General features: G+C 47.8%; 1 protein-coding gene across 1 annotated transcript; it reads right to left on the bottom strand.

The window, feature by feature from the left end:
* Positions 1-1,709: 1,709 nt before the first annotated feature.
* LOC120939807 (fucolectin-like) lies at positions 1,710-16,212 on the bottom strand. Its single transcript, XM_040352178.1, has 4 exons — positions 16,104-16,212; positions 13,141-13,214; positions 4,844-5,129; positions 1,710-2,925 (listed from the first exon to the last, which is right to left on the bottom strand). Exons 2-4 carry the CDS (start codon positions 13,211-13,213, stop codon positions 2,748-2,750), a joined length of 537 nt encoding a protein of 178 aa, XP_040208112.1. The 5' UTR covers position 13,214; positions 16,104-16,212; the 3' UTR covers positions 1,710-2,747.
* Between the last annotated feature and the right edge of the window lie 541 nt (positions 16,213-16,753).

The raw sequence follows: 16,753 nt of genomic DNA, 5'->3' as shown, positions 1-16,753 counted from the left end.
CATCGTATCTCTGCGTTGCGCGGTCGTATTTATGCGCCTGATTCTTAGAATCAGTTACGAATAGATTTCCCGTAGATCCGACAGGCGTAACTGTGTTACACCGTCGGATCGTAACTGCATATTTACGCTGGCCGCTAGGTGGCGCTTCTGTCGAATTCCGCGTCCAGTATGCAAATTAGCTAGATACGCGAATTCCCGAACGTACGCCCGGCTGATGCAGTAAAGTTACGCCGTTTACGTTAGGCTTTTCCCGGCGTATAGTTGCCCCTGCTATATGAGGCGTAAGTGCAGTGTAACAATGTTAAGTATGGCCGTCGTTCCCGCGTCAAAATTTGAAAAAGTTACATCGTTTGCGTATGTCGTCCGTGAATGGGGCTGGACGTCATTTACGTTCAGGTCGAAACCAATGACGTTCTTGCGGTGTACTTTGGAGCAATGCACACTGGGAAATTCCACAGACGGCGCATGCGCCGTTCGGGAAAAACTTCAATCACGTCGGGTCACAGTACATTTACATAAAACACGCCCCCCTGATCCAAATTTGAGTTAGGCGGGCTTACGCCGGCCGATTTACGCTACGCCGCCGCAACTTAAGGAGCAAGTGCTTTGAGAATACAGCACTTGCCTGTGTAAGTTGCGGAGGCGTAACGTAAATCAGATACGTTATGCCCGCACAATTTTACGCGGATGTACAAGAATCAGGCCCTATACATTTTGCGCAAACCAATCGATAAACGCTTATTGCGATTTTTTTACCAAAAATATGTAGAAGAATACGTATCGGCCTAAACTGAGGAAAAAAATATTTTTTATATATTTTTTGGGGGATATTTATTATAGCAAAAAGTTAAAAATATTGAATTTCTTTCAAAATTGTCGCTCTATTTTTGTTTATAGCGCAAAAAAAAATAAAAATCGCAGAGGTGATCAAATACCACCAAAAGAAAGCTCTATTTGTGGGGAAAAAAAGGACGCCAATTTTGTTTGGGAGCCACGTCGCACGACCGTGCAATTGTCAGTTAAAGCGACGCAGTGCCGAATCGCAAAAACTGGCCAGGTACTTTAGCTGCCTAAAGGTCCGGGTCTTAAGTGGTTAATATGGTTTTAAAAAGGATATATTTTTTTAAAGTAAAAAATGTATATATATTTTTTTAATAATTTCAGGATACTTTACTACAAGAGCCATTATCAGAACCTCTCCCGGGGTAATCTGTGGGGTTCTGTGGACATTCAGAGCCTGATATGTGAGGGGTGTGGGATCCGTGGGCCAAACTGATAGCCCAGCCCAGAAGACAAGAGGTTCCTGGACAAATCATAAAATCCAGTACAGACTGGCACAAGCCCCCGGCAGATGGAAGGGGTCTGTTTTCAGTGGGGGTCACTGGCAGTTCCTCTGCGGGGTCCATGTCCAAGATTCCTCTATTTTGGTAGCACAATCAGTATTTAAAAGCAGAAATATGCCGTTCTCTGACAAGCATGATACAAGACCTAATTACCTTTTCCAATTATACTGAGTCGATTATGTGGAAATAGATTGCAAGCTCTTGGAACCAGCCAGGAATTTTAGCAAAAGAAGAGCCTCCTTGATGTCTTCAAACAATACACTTTTATCTGTAGAACTAAATTGTCAGCTCATGTGGTTAAAACAGCAAGCTCTAGAATTATTTGTGTTCCAAACAGTTGCACGCAATAAATCCGAGGCATTGTTCTCTGCAAATACTTTTTATTTTACTTTTTTTTTCAGCAACTTCTGATACATTCAGTAATATTTCAGATAAAATCCCACACCTCCCAACAAAAGGAAAACTCTACAATCAACCAGGCAAGGCCAACACCTGGAGGGATGTCAGGGCTGGTAACACAGGCAAGAGGCTGGAGATGTCTCAGGTTTGGTAAAACAGGCGACAGGCTGGAGGAGTCTCAGGGTTGGTACCACAGGTGAAGAGCTGGAGGAGTCTCAGGGTTGGTACCACAGGTGAAGAGCTGGAGGAGTCTCAGGGTTGATAACACAGGCGAGAGCCTGGAGGAATCTCAGGGTTGGTAATACAGGTGAAAGGCTGGAGGAGCCTCAGGGCTGGTACCACAGGCAAGATTCTGGAGGAGTCTCAGGGTTGGTAACACAGGCGACAAGCTGGAGGAGTCTCAGGGTTGGTACCACAGGTGAAGAGCTGGAGGTATCTCAGGGTTTGTAACACAGGCGAGAGCCTGGAGGAGTCTCAGGGTTGATACTACAGGTGAGAGACTGAAGGAGTCTCAGGGCTGGTAACACAGGCGAGAGCCTGGAGGAGTCTCAGGGTTGGTACCACAGGTGAGAGGCTGGAGGTGTCTCAGGGTTGATAACACAGGCGAGAGGCTGGAGGAGCCTTAGGGTTGGTACCACAGGCAACAGGGTAGAGGAATATTAGGGTCGGTACTACAGGCTGGTGGCGTTTTTTGCAATTTTGTCAAATTTGAGCAGGTCAGTATTTTTTTTTGTAAGCATTTCACGGCTCATAACTTTGGACCAATTTGGGATGTTGTTGCCACATCCTGCGCACCAACCCCAACATGTTCACACACAACCAATCAGGGGCTTGGCCAATGAACACAGACATTGCCCTTTGACAGAACCCACCTGACCCTTGCCACACCTGGATGGGAAAACATAGATCTGTCATTTTTTTCAGGGGTCTTAAGGATATGTTTTTTTCGAGACATGAAATTTGTTGATGACCTTGAATATTCCTTCTGTTATCTTCTTCTGAGGTTTACCAGCAGAGTTTTACCTTTGACTCTTCCTGAGTCACGGGGTCACCGTAGACCTCCACCTCGCACAGGTGCAGAAAATCGCTGCGCCCCGGGATCACCACGCTGACGTATTGACCCTCCATCCCGTTACAGCACAACGTTGTCACAGGGTCAGAAACGCTGGTGATCTTACCGCACCTGGTGAAGGCAAACAAGAATCAACACAATGATGCCGAAAATTCTACTCCTATGGGCAGTGGCGGCCCGTCCATAATGGACGCCGCCCCCCTAATCCATGCGCCCGGCTCCTTATCTCCATGCGGGGCACTGGACGCATGGATTTCAATGGGGATTTTTTTTTAAGCACATAATTAGAGCCTATGGGCCGTATTCACAACGGAGTTACGACGGCGTATCAGGAGATACGCTATCGTAACGCTGAATTCCGCCGGTCGTATTTATGCGCCTGATTCATAGAATCAGTTACGCATAGATCTCCCTAAGATCCGACCGGCGTAAGTGTCTTACACCGTCGTATCTTAGGCTGCATATTTACGCTGGGCGCTAGGTGGCGCTTCCGTAGATTTCCGCAAGGAATATGCAAATTAGGTAGTTACGCCGATTCAGAAACGTATGTCCGCCCGGCGCATTTTTTAGGCTTTTTCCGGCGTAAAGTTGCCCCTGCTATATGAGGCGTATCCTATGTTAAGTATGGACGTCGTTCCCGCGTCGAATTTTGAACATTTTGGCGGAAGTCGTTCGCCAATAGGGCTGGACGTAATTTACGTTCACGTCGCAAAGCAATGACGATTTGCGGCGTCATTTCGAGCATGCGCACTGTGATTCTTTAACGAACGGCGCATGCGCCGTAAATAAAAAAACGTCAAATACGTGGGGTCACACTAAATTTGGATAAAACAAGCCCACATCATCCACATTTGAATTAGGCGGGCTTACGCCGGACCACATACGTTACGCCGCCGTAACATAGGGCGCAAGTTCTTTCTGAATACGGAACTTGCGTCCTAATTTACGGCGGCGTAACGTATCTGAGATACGTTACGCCACGCGGATAGATACACCAATGTATCTGAATACGGCCCAGAGGCTCTTATTGGTTTCAAAATAAGGTGGGATCGGAGCGCAGAGCATTGCGCCATGAGCCTACCCGGGTGTTACAACAGCGAATGATCCTCCTCCCCACCAATCGGGAAGCGGGTCTGATACCCGTCACCTGATTGGCTGATAGGACAGGTGATCCTATTGAATGCCTAGGACTAGGAGGAGGGGAGGAGATGCATTGGCGGAAGCGAGGAGGAGAAGACACAGGAGCCGCTGCCCTATGCCCGCCGCAGCCTGATGTCCGCCGATGCCCAATCCCCACCGCTGCCCAATGTGCCCCCCGCCGCTGCTTGCCGATGCCCGATCCCGGCTGATGTCTGATGTGTCCGCCATCTAGAAGGGGTAAGTGCCGGTTGACCAACAGAAAGCCGGGGGTTTGAGGTGCTGTGGGGAGGGAGTGGTTGTTTGCTGCCCCCCCCCCCCCAAACAAAAAAACACCAGGCGCTACTGCATGGGAGACAGAGGCTTCCTGTTCATTTTTAAACTGAAGCATAATAAGCATAGTATACTATGCTTCCGGTATGAATAAATACAGCGAATGATTGGTACCAATCACTCACTGTGTTCACTTAGAAAAAGAGGGGGCTGGTAAATGACATATTTACTGGCCTCTGCCCCCCCGCCATCCTGAGGATCCCCCTGTGTGCCTGCAGCTGCTGCCGTGGAAGAGGGGAGGAGGAAAGCCTGCAGCGCTGCTGGGGGGGAAAGGGGCAGCACACAGGGGGGGGGGCAGGCAACGGGTGAAAAAATAACTTGAATCTATTTTTTTGTGGCTCACCCCTCACCCTGCAGCAGCTGAAAGCCACAAAAGATTGATTTCAGTTATCTCCGCACCCGCTGCACTGATCACCCGCTCTTGTCCAGTGTTCACATGCGATTCCCCCTGCTGAGGGGGGGGGGGCTGCAGCAACCCCCCCCCCCCCCCCATTCACCTGAAACCTCATGGCAGTGCCCAGGCGAAAAAGACGGCCCTGGCTGGCCCCGTGGTACTCACACCGGGTTGTTATTGTCCGGAGAATTTCCAATTCGGACCTCGGCGCCCTTCATCCGTTCCATACAGCAGTCCGTCCGGCCGGTGACCACAACGACGTTCACTTTGTATTTCTGTTTCAGGTCCACCTTCCACCAGGGCGACGGCTCCGCATTCGTGTGGCTACAGAAGCCGTGATACCAGTTCAGGTCTTTCCCACCATCAATGGCCTTGTTGGCGTAACCTATAGGCGTAGCGCCCTGGTAGGTGGAACTCTGCGAGGCTTCCCCACTTCTGGCGATATTAGTGGCTGAAGAAAGAAAAAACAGAAGACACTCAAGAAATGTACATTTCAGGGTTCTTGTGTAAAAAAAAAAGTTTGTTGTGTGAATGTGACGCACATCCCCGCGGCGCCAATGAAGCTTTGCCGTATTCTGTGTAATGTAATAAGCTCCTATTTTCAAAGCGCCATCTAGTGGCCATAATGTATTTAAAAAAAAAAAAAAGCATTGTGGCCACTAGATGGCGCTTTAAAAAATAGGAGATTATTATATTATAGTGGGGTAGACTCAGGTAGTGGCGCGCAATGATCCGGCGGCGCAGCGTATCGTATTTACGCTACGCCGCAGTTACCTACAGGAGCAAGTGCAGTATTCACAAAGCACTTGCTCCGTAAGTCGCGGCGGCGTAGCGTAAATGGGGCCGGCGTAAGCGCGCGTAATTCAAATGTGGAAGGGGGGCGTGTTTTATGTAAATGTATGATGACCTGACTTGATTGACGTTTTGTAAGGACGGCGCATGCGCCGTCCGTGTACATATCCCAGTGTGCATTGCTTCCAAGTACGGCGCAACGACGTATTGGTTTCGACGTGAACGTAAATTCCGTCCAGCCCTATTCGCGAACGACCTACGCAAACGACGTAAAAATTTCAAATTTCGAAGCGGGAACGACGTCCGTACTTAACATTGCGTGCGCCTCCTAATAGCAGGAGCAACGTTACGTAGAAAAAGCCTTTACGCAAACGACATAAAAAACTACAGCCGGGCGCACGTACGTTTGTGAATCGGCGTATCTAGTTAATTTGCATAATCTACGCCGACAACAACGGAAGCGCCCCTAGCGGCCAGCGTAAGAATGCACCCTAAGATACGACGGCGTAAGAGACTTATGCCAGTCGTACCTTAGGCTAATGTCGGCGTATCTAGCTTTCTGAATACAGAAAGTAGATACGCCGGCGCAGCTGAGCAATTATGCGGCGTATCTATGGATACTCCGATGTAATTGCTCTCTGAATCTACCCCACAGAATGCGGCAAAGCTTCATTGGAGCGGTGCAGATGTTTTGTCACATTTGTTCAGCAAACTTTTTTTTATGAATGTTTTATTGCGTTGTTCTAAAATGTGTCTTCACAAGAAGTTCATTGTAAACTGCAATGTTATTAAGGAATCGCTTGCCAATGCAAATGTCGTTAAATAACTAATGCCAATATTAACCACTTTACAACCGCGCCTATTATGGCACTTCTCTCCTTCATGTAAAAATCACAGTTCTTTTGCTAGAAAATTAATCAGAACCCCCAAACATTATATATATATATATATATATATATATATATATATATATATATTTTTTTTTTTTAGCAGACACCCTAGGGAACAAAATGGCGGTCGTTGCAACTTTTTTTCTCGCACGGTATTTGCGCAATAATTTTTCAAACACCTTTTTTTGGGGAAAAAAAACGGTTTTATGAATTAAAAAATAACAAAACAGTAAAGTTAGCCCAATTTTGTTGTATAATGTGAAAGATGATGTTACACCGAGTAAATAGATACATAACATGTCACGCTTTAAAATTGCACACGCTCATGGAATGGCGCCAAACTTCGGTACTTAAAAATCTCTATAGGTGACGCTTTAACATTTTTTACAGGTTACTATTTTCGAGTTACAGAGTCTGGCCCGGATTCAGATACATTGGTGTGTCTATCGGCGGGGCGTAACGTATCTCAGATACGTTACCCCGCCGTAAATTAGGGCGCAAGTTCCGTATTCAGAAAGAACTTGCGCCCTAAGTTATGGCAGCGTAACGTATGTGGTCCAGCATAAGCCCGCCTAATTCAAATGTGGATGATGTGGGCGTGTTTTATTTAAATTACTTGCGACCCCACGTATTTGACGTTTTTTTTACGAACATCGCATGCGCCGTTCGTAAAAGAATCCCTGTGCGCATGCTCAAAATTATGCCGCAAATCGTCATTGCTTTAGACGTGAACGTAACTTACGTAAAGCCCTATTCGCGAACGACTTACGCAAACGACGTAAAATTTTAAAAATTCGACGCGGGAACGACGTCCATACTTAACATAGGATACGCCTCATATAGCAGGGGTAACTTTACGCCGGAAAAAGCCTAACGTAAACGATGTAAAAAAATGCGCCGGGTGGACGTACGTTTCTGAATCGGCATATCTACCTAATTAGCATATTCCTCGCGTAAATCGACGGAAGCGCCACCTAGCGGCCAGCGTAAATATGCAACTAAGATACGACGGCGTAAGAGACTTACGCCAGTCGGATCTTAGCCTAATTTCGGCGTATCTTGCTTTCTGAATACAGAAAGAAGATACGCTGGCGCAGCTTTGAATTTACGCGGCGTATCAATAGATACGCCGACGTAAATTCTTTCTGAATCCGGGCCTCTATTGCTAGAATTGTTGCACACGCTCTAACGCACGCAACGATACCTCACATGTGGGGTTTGAACGGCGTTTACATATGTGGGCGGACTTGCATGCGTGTTCGCTTCTGCGTGCGAGATAACGGGGACAGGGGCGTTTTGATTTTTTTTTTTTTAAAAGGTAAGTATTTCATAATGAGCTAATATGCGGTGCATACTAGCTCATTATGGCTTTTGCCTTGCAGGTGTGAAAAAAAAAAAAGTATATGCGGGTTTACAACCGCTTTAATTGTTTTTACACTTTTTTTTTTTTATTATTTTTTTTTTTTATCACTTTTATTCCTATTACAAGGAATGTAAACATCCCTTGTAATAGGAATCAGTGTGACAGGTCCTCTTTATGGAGAGAGGCGGGGTCAATAAGACCTCCCATCTCTCCTCCAGGCTTACAAGCATGAAATCGGTGAAAATAAATCACAGATCACATGCCGACAGCCGCGATTGTGGCTTTGTTTACATCCGGGTACCGGGCGTGACGTCATAACGTCGTGCCCGGGCCTACGACGATCGTAGAGATGACTGGTGACCATCTGGTCACCAGTCATCTCTATGCTTTTCAGCAGCGCCAACCGATTCGCTCTCCGGGCCCCTGATGGCACGGGATAGCCCAGAGAAGCACCGGGCGTCCCCTCCCACCACCTATAAGAACGATCAAGCGGTGGAACCGCCGATTTGATCATTCTTATCGTGCACAGAATCGGCGGCTGCACCCGTCATTCAGATATCACCGCACAAAGTCGAGGACGTCCTCGGTCGTCAAGAGGTTAACCACTTGCTTACTTACGGGGCACTTTCACCCCCTTCCTGCCCAGGCCAATTTTCAGCTTTCAGCACTGTCACACTTTGAATGACAATAGCTCGGTCATGCAACACTGTACATATATGATATTTTTATAATTGTTTTCACACAAATAGAGCTTTCATGTGGTGATATTTAAATTACTTTTGGGTTTTTTATTTTTTTGCTAAATAAACACCAAAAAAAAGTTTTGAAAAACAAGAAGTTTTTCATTGTTTGTTAATAAATTTGCAAACAGGTAATTTTTCTCCTTCGCTGATGTGCACTGATGAGGTGGCAATGATGGGCATTGATGAGGCAGCACTGATGGGCACTGGTGGCACTGATCGGGCAGCACTGATGGGCACTGATAGGTGGCACTGATGGGGCGGCACTGGTGGGCACCGATGGGTGGTACTGGTGGACACTGATAGGTGGCACTGATGGGGTGGCACTCGTGGGCACCGATGGGTGGTACTGGTGGGCACTGATAAGTGGCACTGATGGGGCAGCACTGGTAGGCACTGATCGGTGGCACTGATTGGCGGCACTGATGGGCACTGATTAGCAGAACTGGTGGGAAGTAAGATGACCAATGTCCCTCTAACACAGTGGTTCTCAACCTCTGGGTCGGGACCCCCATTAGGGTTGAATGATGATTTTCCAGGGGTCACCGAATCCTGGGCTGTTCCTGAAGCCCGCACTGCTCTCACAACCTCTTTGCGGCAGGGCTGTCCCTGGAGCTTGTGGCCTCCCAGCTGGGCTGTTCCTGGAACCCACTGCCGCCCACTCAGCCTCTTCGCAGCCGCCCATTAAGTTCACTGCATGGCTGGGGGGCAGAGACTAGAGGTCAGCTGACTGGTGAGGAATGTGAAGTGGGAGGGGCTGGAGGTGACCCCATCTCCTGATTTCAGCATAGGTGTCACTGCTACGAGACACCACAAAGTCAGAGACACTGAGTAACACTACATGTGATTATAGTTGCCATTAAAAGTCCCCACTACATTCTGAGAGGAAAAGAGGGGGAGGAAAAAAAAAAAGGAGAGAAAGAACAAGAAAAACGCCTAGAGGGGGATGGAGGGGGAAAAAAAACAAGAAATTAGGATAGAGAGAGAGATAAAATGGAAAGAAAGAAGATCAAAGAGACCAAATGGTACCATAAGGGGCTTGAATACTGTACGAGTGGAAGGGACTCAGGGAGCACTAAGGCCCAGGTTCTCAAAGGGCTTACGACGGCGCAACGCCATGTACGCCGTCGTAAATCCTAATCTGGGCCGTCGTATCTATGCGACTGATTCTTAGAATCAGTTACGCATAGATATCCATTAGATCCAACAGGCGTAAGGCTCTTACGCCGTCGGATCTTAAATGCAATTTTTTTTGTCCGCTAGGTGTCGCATCCGTCGTTTTCCCCGTCGAGTATGCAAATTAGCTAGATACGCGAATTCCCGAACGTATGCGTGGTCGACGCAGTGAAGTTACGACGTTTACGTTAGGTTTGCCCGGCGTAAAGGTGCCCCTGCTATATGAGGGGCAACCAATGTTAACTATGGCCGTCATTCCCGCGTCGAAATTTAAAAATTTACGTCGTTTGCGTAAGTCGTCCGTGAATGGGGCTGGACGCCATTTACGTTCACGTCGAAACCAATGACGTCCTTGCGATGTCATTTGGAGCAATGCACCCTGGGATATTTTACGGACGGCGCATGCGCAGTACGTTCGGCGCGGGAACGTGCGTAATGTAAATACTACACGCCCCCTACCCACCTAATTTGAATTAGGCGGGCTTGTGCCGGGTGATTTACGCTACGCCGCCGCAACTTTACACGCAAGTGCTTTGTGAATAAAGCACTTGCCTGTAAAACTTGCGGCGGCGTAACGTAAATGAGATACGTTACGCCCGCAGTTTTGCGCGATTCTACGAGAATCTGGGCCTAAATGTCTGTGGGTTTGGGGGCGCAAATTACTTGCCTTGGGTGCTGACAGCCCACGCTACGAAAATAGTATTACTGTTAGGGGTCCCCACAACTTGAGAAATTTTATCCAGGGGTCACGGCACTAGACGGTTGAGAACCACTGCTCTACCAGAAGCCGGCGAATGGCTTTCTTCTTCTCTTCACACCGGCAGTGTGAGGGGAAAAAAGCCGATTACTGGCATCTGACTACTTCCATTGGCTGACAGCTGATCACGTGGTAAAGGGCCCGCTGTGATTGGCCCTTTACCCTGATCTGCGATCATCCGAGTCCGGAGAACTCAGCGATCAAAGAGCGCACTGCCCACGATCCCCCCTAGGTGTGCGTAGGCAGCTCAAGAACGGGAGGACGTCCATGTACACCCACCTGGCAAAGTAAGCCTGCGCTGTAGTCGTCTTTCATCTATAGCGCGGGCGCCAAGTAGTTAATACTCATAATTTGAAGCGTATCGATATCCGTTTTACATAGAATGGAGAGATTTCCACAAACTTCCTGTTCTGAAGACAACCTTTTTCCAGACAGGAAGTGAAGAAATCTTTCGAAAAGAGCCTCCATCAGAAGGAAAACCTGACAGGAGTTCTAATCCTTCCCCATACTAACCAAAACCAGAAGAAAAAAAGTTTGGACTATAGATCGACTTATAGATAGAACAACTATCCTGGAATATAAGAGTGTCTTATTTAGCATCAAAGTGCAGTAAGGATATATCATGGTCTTGGGCTAGGATCACACCTATGCGTGTTGCAATTGATGCATTATCTGACGCATTTTGTATTTTTGAACATGCATTCTTGATGCGTTTTTTTGGGGGGAAATTACGACAGTTCTGTTCATGGAGTGCGACTTTAATGCAACTTTACACTCTCAGGCACTCAATTCACATCAGTCAAATCAAAGTCATGCAGGAACCTTTATGTATCCGAAGTCGCATGGTGGGCTAGGGTTAGGCCGCGTACACACGGTCGGTCAAAACCGATGGAAACGGACTGAAGGACCTTTTCATCGGTCCAAACCGACCGTGTGTGGGCCCCATCGGTCAGTTATCCTTTGGTCCAAAAATTTAGAACTTGCTTTAAAATTCAACAAAATGCAAAAGCATCGGTCAAAAGGCCGCGCATGTTCAGAATCAAGTCGATGCATGCTTGGAAGCATTGAACTTCATTTTGCTCTGCACGTCATTGTTTTACGTCACCGCGTTGGACTCGATCAGTTTTTTAACTGATGGTGTGTAGGCACATCAGACCATCAGTCAGCTTCATTGGTTAACCGATGAGAACGGTCCTTCGGACCGTTCTCATCGGATGGACTGATCGTGTGTACAGGGCTTTAGTGTTAAGGGTTAGGGTTAAGGGGTAAGGTTAGCGTTAAGTGTTAGGGCAAAGGGCTAGGGTTAGAGTTAAGGGGTAGGGTTAGGTTTAAGGGATAGGATTAGGGTTAAGTGCTAGGGTTAGGATTAAGGGCTAGTGTTAGGGTAAAGGGCTAGGGTTAGAGTTAAGGGTTACGGGCTAGGGTTAGGATTAAGGTCTAGAGTTAGGGTTAAGGGGTAGGTTAAAGGGTTAGGGTTAAGTGGTAGTGGTAGGTTTAAGGGTTAGGGTTAAGGGGCATGGTAAAGGGCTAGGGTTAGAATTAAGGGCTATAATTAGGGTTAGGGTAAAGGGCTAGGGTTAGGATTAAGGGGTAGGTTAAAAGGCTAGGGTTAGGGTAAAGGGCTAGGGTTAGGATTAAGGGCTAGAATTAGGGGTAAGGGGTAGGTTAAAGGGTTAGGGTAAAGGGCTAGGGTTAGTATTAAGGGCTAGAATTAGGTTTTAAGGGGTAGGTTAAAGGACTAGGGTTATGATAAAGGGCTGGGGTTAGGATTAAGGGCAATAATTAGGGTTAAAGGGTTAGGGTTAAGGGTAAGCGTACAATAAGGATGGCCAGAAAAGGAAAAATTAGCTTTAGGGTTAGGATTAAGGGCTAGCGTTAGGGTTAAGGGTTAGGGTAAAGGGCCAGTGTTAGAGTTAAGGGTTAGGGTTAAGGGCTAGGGTTAGGATTAAGGGCTAGAGTTAGGGTTATTGGGTAGGTTAAAGAGTTAGGGTTAAGTGGTAGTGTTAGGTTTAAGGGATAGGGTTAAGGGGCAGGGTAAAGGGCTAGGGTTAGGATTAAGGGCTAGAGTTAGGGTTACGGGGTAGGTTAAAGGGTTAGGGTTAAGTGGTAGTGTTAGGTTTAAGGGTTAGGGTTAAGAGGCAGGGTAAAGGTCTAGGGTTAGGATTAAAGGCTAGAATCAGGGTTAAGGGGTAGGGTTAGGGTAAAGGGCTAGGGTTAGGATTAAGGGCTAGGTTAAAGGGTTAGGGTTAAGGTGTAGTGTTAGGTTTAAGGGTTAGGGTTTAGGGGCAGGGTAAAGGGCTAGGGATAGGATTAAGGGCTAGAATTAGGGTTAAGGGTTAGGGTAAAGGGCTAGGGTTAGGATTAAGGGGTAGAATTAGGGTTAAGGGGTAGGTTAAAGGGCTAGGGTTAGGGTAAAGTGCTATGGTTAGGATTAAGAGCTAGATTTAGGGTTAAGGGGTAGGTTAAAGGGCTAGGGTTAAGGGTAAGCGTACAATAAGGATGGCCAGAAAAGGAAAAATTAGTAGAGGGATATAACCCTCCCTTACTCTATCCAAAAATACCTTTTGCCTTCAGCTCGACTTTAAGGCCCACCCACCATGCCGTAGGCTCGCCTCATCAACATGAGGTTAAAGAACTTAGAGGAGTTATCAACTGCTGTCTTCAAAATGTATTTAGACCCTCTTCCTTGTCTAGTGCACCAGAGTCCTTTTTATTTTCCCTTTTTACCTTCATATTATTCTTACCTCCAGGTTTAGGGCTGCAGCACCGAGCCAGACCCAACGACCCCAACAAAACCAAAGCCACCAAAGTCTTCATTCTGGAGGAGACATCAGAACACACAGAGAGTCAGTGGCCATTCTCAAACAGTAGAATAAGACAAACATTTGCCTATAATGAACCAACCAATAGGTTATTCGAATGATTATAAAATAGAGAAGAACTCCAGGAAGTTCTGAAATGGCCCCCATATCCAGTACAGGATTTATTCTTCATATTGTTAGGGAGGTACAGTGGAACATCAGATTACGAGGATAATCCGTTCCAGGAGAACGCTCGTAATCCAAAGTACTCGCATATCAAAGCGAGTTTCCCTATTGAAGTCAATGGAAACAAAGATAATTTGCTCCGCAATGACTTCTATGGCATGCAATACCGCATGCGCCTAGAGGTGGGGGGGGGTGCCGGAGAGTATTGGAAACAGCGGGAAAGGCCAGAAGACACCTCGGCTGACCTTGGCAAACCTCGGAAAGGCTCGGAAATTGAGTATATCCGTGTCTTTCTGAAAATTTGCGAACGGCGCCGATCGGCTGTGATTGGCATCGTTCGGCTCCGCTCTGCCCCGGGCCCCCCCCACCTCAGGCCAAACGTGGCACTGCACACTGCTTTGGCCTGAATCCTTCTCGTGTTGCGAGACAACACTCGCAAACCGAGTTAGTTTTTTTTTTCAAATACATTGCTCGTATTGTGAAACGCTCGTTAACCGCGTTTTTTGCAATCCGAGATTCCACTGGTGTTCTCAACCTTGTTTATGACTAGGGCCTGGTAAATTCTTCCAAAATGCCCCAAGTAGTACCCTCCTATAGAAGTTGCTAGTAAGTCTAGGTATATTTAGTTCTTGTGGCTCTCCTGTAATCAGTTGAGCAGCTTGTGATTGCTTTGGGTTGTTCTGGGCTCTGCAGGCTTGATCGCTTCCCCCTGTTTTTTGGAGGATTTTGGTGACCATTACTTTTTTTAATAAAGAATGGCAGTTAAAAAAAAAAATTTGTGTTATTTTGAGCCGCGCTTGCCTTCTCTGACTAAAAAAAAAACATTAATTGCAGCCTCACTATGCCACCAAACGCAGCCACTGTGCCATCACATGCAGCCACTGTGCCCATCAAACGCAGCCACTGTGCCATCAATTGTCGCCACTGTGCCCATCAAACGCAGCCACTGTGCCACCAAATGCAGCCACTGTGCCATCACATGCAGCCACTGTGCCATCACATGCAGCCACTGTGCCCATCAAACGCAGCCACTGTGCCCATTACACACAGCCATTGTGCCCATCACATGCAGCCACTGTGCCCATCAAACGCAGCCACTGTGCCCATCACACGCAGCCACTGTGCCACCAAATGCAGCCACTGTGCCATCACATGCAGCCACTGTGCCATCACATGCAGCCACTGTGCCCATCAAACGCAGCCACTGTGCCCATTACACACAGCCATTGTGCCCATCACATGCAGCCACTGCCCAGTGGCTGCGTGTGATGGGCACAGTGGCTGCGTGTGATGGGCACAGTGACTGCATTTGATGGGCACAGTGACTGCGTTTGATGGGCAAACTGGCAGCACACTGGCGGCAATTGATGGGCACACTGGCGGCAATTGATGTGGCAAACTGGCAACAATTGATGGTTAGAGACTGTGAAACAACATTGATTCTTTCTTAAAAATGGGGGGGGGGGGGGGGGGCAGTTTGCCATCTTCGCCCTGGGCACCAAATGGCCTTGTCCCGACACTGCTCCCAACATTTTGAATGTTGGACAACTACTAGCAAATGTATGCAGGCATAGGACACGCCCCTGCCACACCCCATTAAAGGAGAATTAACCAAAAAAAATTAAACAAAGGTTGGTTAAGTTTACAAGGGCTTTTATTTTACCACTACTATTCCTTTATGTTGGCTTTTAACATTTACAGATGCAGCAATTTAGAATTTGGATGGAAGGTTTAGGGCTGGGAAACACTTTTTAAAAGATAAAAATTGCATTTTATATACAAATCTATAGATCACACCAAAATGAGGGACAAATGAGGAGGAATGAGGGACAGAGGGACATTGCTCCAAATCAGGGACAGTTGGAAGCTATGGCTATACAAGAGTTTTTTTTCCCCATGAGGATCCGGTCTGGATGTTTTCAAACTAATTTGAAACTAAATGAATTGCACATGTCTATTGGAAGGAGGCATCAAAGTATCCAGGGACACCGAGTACAGAGACATATGTGCAGGTTCCTGGTGATTATGGCTGCTGCTATCCCTTTTGCACTAAGGCTAAAGCTTGCCTGGCCTGGGACATTGCATATGATGTCCCAGTGCTGTCCATTATATCTTGGATGGCCTGCCCTAAGCAGTAGTGACAGGGCCGATCCGCCCTATAGGCTCACTATGCAAGCCGCTTAGGGCCCCGCAAATAGGGTGACTGACCACGTGTCCCGGACTGCCCGGCATTATCCCGTAATTTTAATTTTTGTCCCGTGTCCCGGTTGCCTTCATTCCGGGACAATACAATGTCCCGGAATCAAATAAGTACTGCCTGCCAGCCTGCCATACTGCCACTGTAACAAAAGAAGGCTAAACTCACTGGTTGCTAGGGCCGCCCCCCGCTTGGCGTGTAGCAACCAGTGACGTCACATTTTGCCCGCACTGAGCTCTCCAAGACTCCGTATCAACTCCACCCACCAACCTCCTCCTCCTCCTCTCCTCCTCCTCCTCTGGCCGCGGGAGAAGCAGCAGAGAGAGCAGCCAGCAGCATCGCAGTCACACTCACGGCAGGTCAGACCGAGTACTTCAACCTCCTCCACCGCTCCAGCCCACTGCTCAGTGACCTCCACAGCTCGGCTCAGGTGTTCCCCACCTCCTGGTCCGTCCTGACCTCCCGCTAACCGCATTGCATTTCAGGCACCATCAAATCAGCCCGAGCCGCGACATTCACCAACCTCCTCCAGTCCAGGCAGGCTCCTCCTCCTCCCGCCCGAGCGGCCCGACCGCCTCCTGTCGTGTCTGAACCAGGAAAGAAGACCGGTGCTGGCTGAAGACTGCCCCTGCACCACCAGACAGAGAGTCAGACTCCATATTAAAAGGTGAGCAAAGCAAATGGAACAGCATATGATCAGGTGACCAATAGCGGCAATGAAATGACACTGACTGGCAGAAATTGATGGGCACACTGGCAGCATTTAATGGGGCACAGTAGCAACAATTGATGGGCACACTGGCAGCATCTGATGGGGCACAGTACCAGCAATTAATCGGCACACTGGCAGCATCTGATGGGCACAGTAGCGGCAATTGATGGGCACACTGGCAGCATTTGTTGGGGCACAGTAGCGGCAATTGATGGGCACACTGGCAGCATCTGATGGGGAACAGTAGCAACAATTGATGGGCACACTGGCAGAATTTGATGGGGCACAATAGTGGCAATTGATGGGCACACTGGCAGCATCTGATTGGGCACAGTAGCGACAATTGATGGGCACACTGGCAGCAGGGGGGGCGGGTGTCCCTGAATTGCAGTTTGGAAATGTGGTCACCCTACCCGCAAAGCAGGCAGCACCCCCCGCTTCTTACTCTAATGTAAGATCTC

The sequence above is a fragment of the Rana temporaria genome, chromosome 5, assembly GCF_905171775.1.
Source record: "Rana temporaria chromosome 5, aRanTem1.1, whole genome shotgun sequence".
Classification (NCBI taxonomy): Eukaryota; Metazoa; Chordata; class Amphibia; order Anura; family Ranidae; genus Rana; species Rana temporaria.
The sequence above is the reverse complement of the archived record's forward strand: the minus strand, read 5'-3'. Positions and strand labels throughout refer to the sequence as shown.

Coding starts and splice junctions, on each gene's coding strand:
- LOC120939807 (XM_040352178.1), bottom strand. CDS start 13,213: ATGAAGACTTTGGTGGCTTTGGTTTTGTTGGGGTCGTTGGGTCTGGCT. Junction 5,130..13,140: donor CTGCAGCCCTAAACCTGGAG/GTAAGAATAATA, acceptor TTCTTTCTTCAG/CCACTAATATCGCCAGAAGT. Junction 2,926..4,843: donor CCGGACAATAACAACCCGGT/GTGAGTACCACG, acceptor TGCCTTCACCAG/GTGCGGTAAGATCACCAGCG.